The sequence below is a fragment of the Branchiostoma floridae genome, unplaced genomic scaffold (genome assembly GCF_000003815.2).
Source record: "Branchiostoma floridae strain S238N-H82 unplaced genomic scaffold, Bfl_VNyyK Sc7u5tJ_447, whole genome shotgun sequence".
NCBI lineage: Eukaryota > Metazoa > Chordata > Leptocardii > Amphioxiformes > Branchiostomatidae > Branchiostoma > Branchiostoma floridae.
Window position 1 is genome coordinate 1,010 of NW_023365857.1, and position 10,548 is coordinate 11,557.

The following is a 10,548-nucleotide window of genomic DNA, read 5'->3' on the forward strand; positions in this document are numbered from 1 at the left end:
CTGCTCTTTAAATGCAATACCGCAAGTAACAGACAATATAAATAACAAATAGACATCCATATAGTAAAATGGACTTTGTAAAAAATCCAAGTTTTCAGGTAGTGGGGAAAATACAAGAAGTTTTTAAGATATTGCTCTGGGTGTTAAGTTAAATGTTTTCTTTTACTAGTTTTAGGAAACTTGAGCCTCTGTTCACTGCTGAGGTTGCGGAATGTTGACACCGGAAAATAGAGCACTGCCTTTCATGTTAACACGGAATAACAGACTACTAACTAATAACTAAATTTTCCCGTCTCCACAGATCTCTCCAGAGGAAGAGGAACGGCGCAGGGTACGACGGGAGAGAAACAGGATCGCCGCGGCCAAGTGCAGGAACAAGAAGAGGGAGCGGGGCGAGCTTCTGCAAGAGGTAAGGCAGTCTGTTAGTTTATTACGCTTTTAAACATGGCTGCATAGCTATAGATCATACGGATAATTTCGAGACCCAGACATTTAGGTGTGAGCTTTGAAACTTAAAAAGTTACGATTGATTGCTGGCTGGTGAAGTCTCAGATTTAAAGATAGTCTAAAGTTCTTGAACTTCAATTTCTTGAAAGAAAGACGCGGTTGCGATATAACTCAACTAAAAGCCGATCTGCATTTTATTATTGCAGGAGTCCGAACGACTGGAGTCGCAGAACGAGCGTCTGAAGTCGGAGATATCCCGGCTTCAAGAAGAGAAGGAGAAGATCGCTTACCTGTTGCAGTTCCACCGTCCCACCTGCATCATGAAAGCACCTGCGACCACCTGCGCACCTGTCACAACAACCTCCAAACCTACAGCTGTAATGGTGGATTCCTTCTTCTCCACCGCCTCCTCCTCAGACCTCTCGTGGGACTCCGCAGAAACTGGGGGACAAGAAACTTCGCCCTCACCTGCTATAGTTCCGGTGGACCTGTCCTGTGCGTATAGTAGTGACAGCGACAGTGACACTGAGCTGAGTTGAGGCGCCAGGAAGCCTTTCTTATCTTAAAGCATATTTAACCTTTCCGAAGTGTGCTCGGTTCTCACCCCGTCCCTCTGTATTTTTTTTTGTATGACCATGTGTTCTTCCCTTCAATGATGTGTGCAAAGATAAAAAAGATCTCAACTTCAACTGTGCAAACGGGACAATGTTGACACGTAAATATTTTACTCTCACAGTCACAAGTCAGGCTCTCGCCTGCTCTCGCCTGACTTGTGACTGTGAGAGTACAGGAACATGCTTGGCCCAGCAATGAACCTGTAGCCATTCTGTCATTGTCTTTACTATAGATATAAGGTCCTTTTCTTTCTGGCAACTGTTAAACGCAATTTTCACTCGAATGGCTGATAGTGTTTTCCACTTTCCAACCATATTCAGTATCATAACTTCTAACATGTACATATATTATATGGCAGCTGTGAATATCATTATTATCATGACTTGTTATTGTGTGCGATTGGTATGAATGGAAACAGTATACATGCACTCCAATTATGCAAAATGTGGTATCGGGGAGAATATAAAGGTAGATTTACGATCCCGATAACTGGCAAGAACGTTGCGCCCCTTTGACATTCTTACCTTCATATTGTGAAGTATGTTCATTTGTTGGTTGAGAGTCAACTTTTCTTGCCATACCCTTAATGTCAACTTAAACTGTCCTCACAGAAATGTTAGAACAAAAGGCAACGCCCACACTATTATGTACAATTGTCTTTAGTTGTGGCAGGCTTTTGTGTCTGTGTACTATGCACACTTTGCTTATGTTTGTGGTTTGTTACCTATGTAAACATTTATATAACGTTATGTTAGTTTGTAAATAGAACCGACTATATCAAAGCTGCGGGTGGGACTCGGTTCTGAATAACCGTTTTCTCGTTTGTAAAAACATCTATATCATTCAATGCTCTGTAAATATACTGATACGTAAGCACGAGGATTTTTTTGTACCTTTGTACGATCGTAAATTAAAGTACCTCACAGACATGAATCTATCTGTTGCGTTCATATTTGTCAAGATCAAGTGAACCGTAAATCAGTTCACAACTCATATGCACAGACAGGTTGGTGGAAGTTCCAATCTATACACTGTCACACACGGAAGTTATATCAGCGCCTTTAAGCCAGTACATGTAGTTGAGTGATGAATTTAGTATACGATATCGTGAGACAACCCTTACTTCACGTAATGCCCGTGCATGCTACTGTGTCACGTGATATTTACTAAACCGCTTCATCATGATACCTCAGTATAAGTAGATTTTAGTTAGAACATGACACGGGGCCTACTATGGGGAAAACGGTCGCTCCGCCCGCCATGATATTGCAGTAAATATCATGAATTTGAACTTTGACTTGGACAGTGTGAGCCGACCAGTGGTGCAGCCAAAAGTCTATAGTGCTATGAAAAAAGTGTGGTTCTATTTTATGCAAATGCCTTCATAGTACCACACTTTTTTCATAGCACCACACTTTTCTGCATATATACATAAACAGTAATTGACGGATTCTGATTGGCTGAGGGGCAGTGACCATTTTCTAATTCTCGGTTTGACATCCGACTTGTCAAAGAAACCCGAGCCTTTTCCCGGAAGGACGGAAGGAATCGCAAGCGGTACGGTACGTTCTTTCTAGATCATTGTGAACAAAAGACGTTTACTTCCTCGTTTGTGCACTTAAGATTATTTCACGTATACACCAAATTGACAGCAGGCGACAACTCCCTTAACTTCAACGATTTAGGGAGGAGTTACAACATAGCCAACCGTTCATCTTTCATTTGCGCCACTTCTGACGTTACAGGCTAATAGGGGAAGTAGAGGCAGAGGAACATCACGACAGAGCAATGCTTTTTCCGTCACTTTTGCCAAGGCACGAAACAATCCGCTTTTTCGAACATGAAGTTGTAATGGAGAGACGTTTTCAGAGTTGGACTTGTTCTGTACCCCATGTATGAAAGTAACCATCAATTGTTAGCGCAGGTGTGAAACTGCCCCACATTTTCACTCTCGGTGTACGGCAAGTGACCTTTTGAAACACCTGCTCATTATTTAAAGACTTGGCTTATACCTCATTTTGACGACCCACGTCTGCACGGGAACTGGCACAAGCGACATTTGATGGCAACAAGATCATGATACAAGAGGTACGTGTCTTTGCTTTAATTGAGATCTTGATGCTTCCTCCCATCTAAATTCTTGCCATTAGATTCATAACAGAAATGCCACTGAATAAATATCAAGTCTATTTCCGTGCATGAGGAAACCACTGTGACTATTCCTAGAATCTTACCTGGACGCAAAGAAGTCTCCACGCCCAGAGTTGCCTCCATGGATCGGAAAACATCAAGATATTAAACGTAACCCTTAACGTTACAAGGTGGCAATTTTATAGGGAAAAGTTTTCAAGAAACCGCGGCCAAAGAGGGGCAGTCTCTGGCGAGCGACGAAATTCTATAAGTTGGATTCCACTAGTATAGTGCTACTTCCGTGACCACGCTTCAGTGGCTATATCAACCCTGCGGCCTTAAGGCTGTGCAGGTAACTTGTACAAACGCACACACGAGCTTGTGGGTGAGCGGCACGCGCCTCCCAGTTCAAACGATTGAACAGAGTGACTCAGCAGACTTTCCAAGTTTGCTAAGTGAAAATATTCTCCAAGTTTTGTGAGTCATAGGCACGTTGGGAGCCACACCTATGGCGGTGCCAGTCACTTGGGCAGTGTGACGTTGAGTCACGCCGTCCATGTGGCCATAGACTCACAATCACAGTGAGAAACGTTGCGAACGGAAGGAGCGACGCTACGCGGTGCGGTTTCGGCGGTATGTCCGAGTGTGCGGAAGAAGGTGACAGTATCGACCGCGTGAAGGTAGGTGTCGCCAAAACTGCAAAATACGGATTCGGAATTGCTTTCGCTAGAGACGTCATGTAGGGATTTGGTTATCTCGTCCTTGGTTGGCTCGTGTTGGCACCCGGGATATTTCAAAACTTTTGAATAGATTTTCATGATTGTCGGTAGGCCTTCGAATGCCGAGGTAGAAGTGACCAAAGCTTTTCGCCCCTAGGAGTCGCGTGTGAAACTGCAGCATCCTTTGAAATTGTGCATTACAAGAATGTCAATCTAAAATTTGAAAGTGCACTGCAGGCTTGTGCTTTCTCGGCTCTTTTCCGTGTTGTTGGTTCAATGCCAATATGATAAGCAAGGAGATTAACATTTTAAACTCCTTGTGATACGGTGGCCCTTTACAAACTTTATTTGGGTAACTTAATACCGAAAAAACTGAATAGTAATAAAACTTTCAAAAGACTTATCAATAGAATGGATCGACTTGATATTTTGATTTCAGTCATATGACTACTCCAACGTTCGAATTCGCACGCCAAACATGAAATTCGATATGTTCGAACGCACAAAACGTTCAAAGCCATTTAATACTTAGGCGTGGTGTGGCGTGGGCGTGTCCTGTTGTATGACTCAAGACTTTTCTTACGTCCCTTAAGAATCAAATCTAAGACTTGATTGTGCCAGGTAACGGAATGAAACCTGAACCAATGCTAAATAAACCGTGCGCACCAGTTACAGAGTGGTACACAAAACACGGAAGTCAGGCCGGAAGTGATTTTGAAAAATGATATTAAATACACGTACACCTAACTATATGTATTTACGAACTAGCTTTCTAACTCAGGTAAACATGACGGATTAAACAACAAATAGTAATCATGTGTGGCATTTTTATTATATACTGTACTTAAAAACGTATCTAAAGCATTCGAGTGGAATCACATGACTCTACGGTGTTGCGTACGACACATTCTCCATTTAAAGTAAAAAAAAAAGAAGAATAGAAAGTGTCTGTCTCGCTCTATTGATCCTGTCTCAAGGTCTATTGTTGTGCAAATTTACCGCAAAATTACCGCAAATTTACAGCGCCTCTGTCAATAGTAGATTCAGGCAAACTTTCAAGATGATTCACGTTGCAATGCACAAGGGACAAACCTCTTGCGGTTCTTGTATTAACTGCAACCAGGTGATTCGCTTCATTCCTGCTTTGAGCCGGTTTGTACCGGAAGGGCAAAAAAAGCAAACAAGCAAAGAAAAAAACCCGAAGACGTCATAGACGTCATAGACACGTACGGGCATGTCATTGACCTTATAATATTATGATCATGAAGTCATCTAGAAACAAAAAGGCCCGAGGTTGAGGCAGGAGCATGTGCGCGCTTGTTCAAAACTCCCGGGTTGCTTCAGTCAAACAACTTGTTACTTCCGAAGTCACATAAAAGTTCAACTGCAGATTATGATTATACTTGGTACTTTCCCACTGGCCTCTAGTATTTCCTGTCTTGATTATGCACACTAACGTGCTCAAGTGAGTCATTTTGATGGAATGTAGCTTTTTGACAGTGTACCGGTGATTAGAAGTGGTATACTAGTCGTATCCCCCAACTTTGGTTTGGTTATGAAGGTGACTTGGTGAGACAAAAATCTCAATCATATTAGTGTAACATTCGTGTAACAACAAGCACCAACAACCTCTCTTTGATACTTTAAATGACTGTGGAAAAATACAACGAGGACAGTGTTGACTCAGTTGGCGATGATTTCAATTGTTCAAGTAAATAAACAAAATGTTGGCACATGTCCAGACATGCAGCGCACTATCGAAGTTTCAAGGACATTGCGCAATAAAGTTTATTGCGCAATCACACACACTTAAAAGATTTGACTCGCATTGACAACCACTCACAGGATTCGGATGCACTAGGCGTCGACATCAGGTATGCTAGGAATAGATTATAGAGGGGTAAAAATCTTTACTCTACGTCCTTGCTACAGTAGGCAATTCAGTCTTTAACCCATTTCTTACTATGCGTCATTACCGTTTGTTTAATTTCTTGTTTACTAGTGATGTGCTGGTGACGTCATCTACGAAGGGATTTTCCGACAAGTGTTTCTTGTACATCGACACGTAGGTTATCTAGAACGTGTGCCACAGCACATCACCACTCTATCTGTACTACAGCGGCTTCACGGTACGTCCTTCATAACACTGTTGGCGACTTGCCGACATTCAACAAATCGACGTTGTAGTCCTGGTGTGATCGACTTGAAAGCCGCGTTATGTCAACATCGCGACGGAACCGCCAGGACAACGTGCCCCGCGCGTCGGACACAGAGTCCGTGATAGAGGATCCATATGCCGAAGGAAGCCCCGGCAGCTGGTCGCCCGGGTCGGGGGACTCCAGTGGCCGAGCGTCTCCCAGAGTCAAGGACGAACTGCGGGCAACGATCCGGGCCAGACAGCAGGAAAGCGGGGTGATACTCCCCAACTTCGACCTGCTGAATGCGCAGTCTGATGGAAGGAAATCAAGACCGGTAAGAAGTACTGAATTATCAATCATTTAGACACGCGTGGCTATTATCAGGATGATCATAATCATTTGGAAAAGATCATGCAGTTAAACATGGTTTTTCTGATCAGTGGTTCTTTGTCATACATGCCTGACAAGCAACGCAACACATAACTTCTCGGCCTTTAAATGAACTACAGATTATGAAAATAATGTTGTTGTTTTCTGGCAATATTTCGTATTTAGGAACGATCAACCCTAACGGAACGTCAAACGACCACCTGCGCATTTCTAAGACACCTTACTGTCAACAGGTTTATCAGGGAGCTTAGTCAATGTAATAGGCAACATTGACAGATAAAGCACACCAAACCATCTTAATAATTTTCCTTTTCGTTTTTCATTCATATCATTGGCGTTCCAGGACGTTGGTTCGACTATGCATAGGGGAATGATTAATATCAAAACAACCATGTCGAACTCACGGGGCCAAACAATAGTGGAACTTTCAAATGCGAAACTTTTAAAACTGGTTTCATACCACGAACGGGACAGGCGGTCTCTGCGTCCAAGAAGCCGCCTATACATTGCTGTACAGCCTCGCCCTGCCGCGCATAGCGATCTGGGGTGTGGTGGAAACTCCACGATTGACTGTGCGAAACTCTGCCCAGCCCATTCTTCTACGCATGCACAGAGCCGTCAATTAACGCGTAGCTGGGAATGGCCCAACCCTGCCCAAAGGCTGTGGGAAGCACATGCTGCGGAGCAAATATTTGTTATCAGTCACAAAATTGACAGGTCAAATGGTTCTTAATTTCACGTCGGACTTCTGAAGTTCAATGAAATGCAAGTTAGTGGACTTCAGACGTCCATGTCGAGGAATGGACAAGACGTCGATACCGAGCGCCGTGAATGACAACCTTTATTTGATGAAAAAACCAACTGAATATTTCCCCCACCTTTCCTTCAATATTCTAACATGAAATATCTCTTTTGCCAGTTGACAGAGGCTGAGGAGAAGCGCCTGCAGCGGCGGCGGGACAGGAACAGGGAGGCTGCCGCCAGATGCCGGGCTCGGAGGAGAGACCTGGCCGAGAGGCTGCACAGGGTGAGGGGTCAGGGTAGTGTGATGGTTGTGATGTCTTAAAGATTGCGCAACTAGCAATGGTTCATGTATCGGCAAGGTTGCAATGACTCATTTGAGCCGATATGTTTTCATGATGGGCGGGGAAAGGAACCTGAAAAGAATTACATTACGCTAAAGCGTCAGCGTGACAGACTCACAGAAAGTACAGCATCATCAGCCACTTAGACATAACGTTACAATGTATTGCTTACAAACACATTAACCGTACGTGGTTACATTTTCCAATGTGGCATTAACGTGCGCAGTTCTCTTCAATCAACATCGTCGTCTGGAATAAATGAAAAATGGATTCTTCTTCTTCTTCTTCTTCTTGATGAACCTTAACGTTACCAATTAACTTCGAATAGAGCAAAATATAACAGGATAACGATCTATGGCCTTTTCTTTTTAGTCGATTTCACAGTAGTATGTGTGTGGTGAGTCTGCACTAAATTGGAGGGATGAATCATTGCATATTTGATGTTTACCTTTTGCAGGAGACCATCCAGCTGGGGAACCTGAACTCCGGTCTTCAGACGGAGATCGCGCGGCTGCAGGCACAGCGGGACCAACTCCAGCGGGCACTCACCGAACACATCGCCCTCTGCCACAGTGAGCAGTAGTGACGAACACTTACCAATCATCCCGTAGATCCACGCCGGGTGACAAACTGGTTGATATTCATCTGGGGCCTTAATTATTAGATAAAATGGCAGAACACTTACCAGCTAAGAAATCATTCAGAGTTGTTGAATCCTTACGAGATGCTTCTGTTTGTAGTGTATTCATGGTGATTGTGGGTTCTGTAAGTGCCCCAAATCAATTTCCATTTCCAAGCAGAAGCTGTGGGTATACTTATCCTTTTTTAAGCGTCTTTTTTTGTATTGAAACATGACTTCTGTAACGAACGTGGACAGACCAAAGCGTATGCGACGCAAAAACAACGGGGCCCAGCGTATGCAATAAAATAGTGGGTCTTATAGGACTTCTATTTATAACGTATTCCTAGTGCATCTCTGCGGAAAAATCGAACATATAAAACATTCCGTGTCACCGCTATGTATACGATGAGCGTCTAGAACCAACTACGTACTACGTCGTAGCGAATTCCCATAATTTTTTATATAATAGTCACTGCCACAAATGACAAACTCCCAGGTCTCATAAATAACGGTCAGATTCCGGGCTGTAATGCTATTTTTGTCATAGTTTTGATGGATCAGGAATGTAACATTTAAGTTTAGTATAATGATGTATCACATACCGATTTCAATGTTTATATACCTGTACATATCATGCAAGAAGAGAACTATAATTGTTATTGATTATATTGTTACCAATATAACGTTATATTTATATTTATTATCTAAAATGTTTCCCATTGGCTGTTGTTTTTCCTGAGATTTATTTTTTCATGACCGTTAGCTTGTTCTACAAAAGTAGGTAATATATGTGGTGTAAACTTAAATGAATAAAATCTTTCTCTAATTTTGAAAGTGCCGGGTCTTAATTTCCGTCTCCAGACAACACTTTAATACTGAGTTATTGATTACACAAAAGAAAGAAAGAAAGATAAGAATGTGTGCGAGTGCATGCATTTTTATCAGTGCTTGAAAGGAAATAATGGCAACCTGTTCACAGTACAGGCTACGTGGCATAGTTGTAACGTTTACCAGTAGCGTTACTGTGAGTGTTTCGAGTCAAAGTCACCGACGGTGGTGTTTGATGCGTGGTCCAGCTGCAGTGACCACGGGTTCATGACAGGCTTGCACATTCCGTTGGATTTCAGACATCTGCATTACTTGTTACTTATTTTCTTCTTGACAAAACAAAACGGCATGGAAAATGGCAACAATGCGTCGTTTAATATTTTCAGCAAAATAAAATTATGACCCCCCTCCTTAATAAATGGTATTGTCCGATAAACAGAAGTCCCATGATGCTTTGACCAAAACACTGAGGTAACTCCTGCCGTGATAGCCACAGAGCAGCCGTGGATAGCAGCCGGGATACTATTATTTAAATGAGCCAAATAGTTGAATCCTATTGGTCGATTCTCCCCACACATGCGGGATTACTGCAGTCTCGCCATTTTGTTGTCGGCTTTGGTAATGTATGCCGAGATTTGGTAAGTTTCGTTCTGAAATATTGTATTTCTGGGACTATCAATGTAATATTTGTGTGGCTCTTAGCTATGGGGTCCAGGTAGGGAACCTTACAGGTAATATTCGTGTGGCTCTTAGCTATGGGGACCAGGTAGGGCACCTTACAGGTGATATTTCCGTGGCTCTTAGCTCTGGGGACCAGGTAGGGCACCTTACAGGTGATATTTGCGTGGCTCTTAGCTCTGGGGACCAGGTAGGGCACCTTACAGGTGATATTTGCGTGGCTCTTAGCTCTGGGGACCAGGTAGGGCACCTTACAGGTGATATTTGCGTGGCTCTTAGCTCTGGGGACCAGGTAGGGCACCTTACAGGTGATATTTCCGTGGCTCTTAGCTCTGGGGACCAGGTAGGGCACCTTACAGGTGATATTCGCGTGGCTCTTAGCTCTGGGGACCAGGTAGGGCACCTTACAGGTGATATTTGCGTGGCTCTTAGCTCTGGGGACCAGGTAGGGCACCTTACAGGTGATATTTGCGTGGCTCTTAGCTCTGGGGACCAGGTAGGGCACCTTACAGGTGATATTTGCGTGGCTCTTAGCTCTGGGGACCAGGTAGGGCACCTTACAGGTGATATTTGCGTGGCTCTTAGCTCTGGGGACCAGGTAGGGCACCTTACAGGTGATATTTGCGTGGCTCTTAGCTCTGGGGACCAGGTAGGGCACCTAACAGGTGATATTCGCGTGGCTCTTAGCTCTGGGGACCAGGTAGGGCACCTTACAGGTGATATTTGCGTGGCTCTTAGCTCTGGGGACCAGGTAGGACACCTTACAGGTGATATTTGCGTGGCTCTTAGCTCTGGGGACCAGGTCGGGCACCTTACAGGTGATATTTGCGTGGCTCTTAGCTCTGGGGACCAGGTAGGGCACCTTACAGGTGATATTCGCGTGGCTCTTAGCTCTG

The 10,548-nt window shown here is 43.7% G+C and overlaps 2 protein-coding genes across 6 annotated transcripts; both read left to right on the top strand.

The window, feature by feature from the left end:
* Window positions 1–286: 286 nt before the first annotated feature.
* LOC118408828 (cyclic AMP-dependent transcription factor ATF-3-like) lies at window positions 287–1,995 on the top strand (the record flags this gene model as incomplete). Its single annotated transcript, XM_035809682.1, has 2 exons — window positions 287–409; window positions 654–1,995. Coding segments are annotated over 2 exons (456 nt in total), but the record flags the coding sequence as incomplete, so codon positions are not given.
* A 647-nt stretch (window positions 1,996–2,642) lies between these two features.
* LOC118408829 (fos-related antigen 2-like) lies at window positions 2,643–8,937 on the top strand. 5 transcript variants are annotated; one of them, XM_035809685.1, is made up of 4 exons: window positions 2,643–3,150; window positions 5,914–6,383; window positions 7,359–7,466; window positions 7,982–8,931. In XM_035809685.1, the coding sequence occupies exons 2-4, from the start codon at window positions 6,129–6,131 to the stop codon at window positions 8,105–8,107; spliced, it is 489 nt and encodes a 162-aa protein (XP_035665578.1). In that variant the 5' UTR covers window positions 2,643–3,150; window positions 5,914–6,128; the 3' UTR covers window positions 8,108–8,931. The 5 variants fall into 5 exon arrangements, with proteins under 5 accessions (XP_035665578.1, XP_035665582.1, XP_035665576.1 ...); XM_035809683.1 differs by lacking the exon at window positions 2,643–3,150 and adding an exon at window positions 3,675–3,872; XM_035809688.1 differs by lacking the exon at window positions 2,643–3,150 and adding an exon at window positions 5,265–5,785 and having other exon boundaries at window positions 6,031–6,383.
* The last annotated feature ends 1,611 nt before the right edge of the window (window positions 8,938–10,548 follow it).

Bases quoted from the DNA above. Each gene is read 5' to 3' on its own strand.
- LOC118408829 (XM_035809685.1), top strand. From the start codon at position 6,129: ATGTCAACATCGCGACGGAACCGCCAGGACAACGTGCCCCGCGCGTCG. The intron at 6,384-7,358 runs GTAAGAAGTACT...CTCTTTTGCCAG, and splicing joins ATGGAAGGAAATCAAGACCG to TTGACAGAGGCTGAGGAGAA. The intron at 7,467-7,981 runs GTGAGGGGTCAG...TACCTTTTGCAG, and splicing joins TGGCCGAGAGGCTGCACAGG to GAGACCATCCAGCTGGGGAA.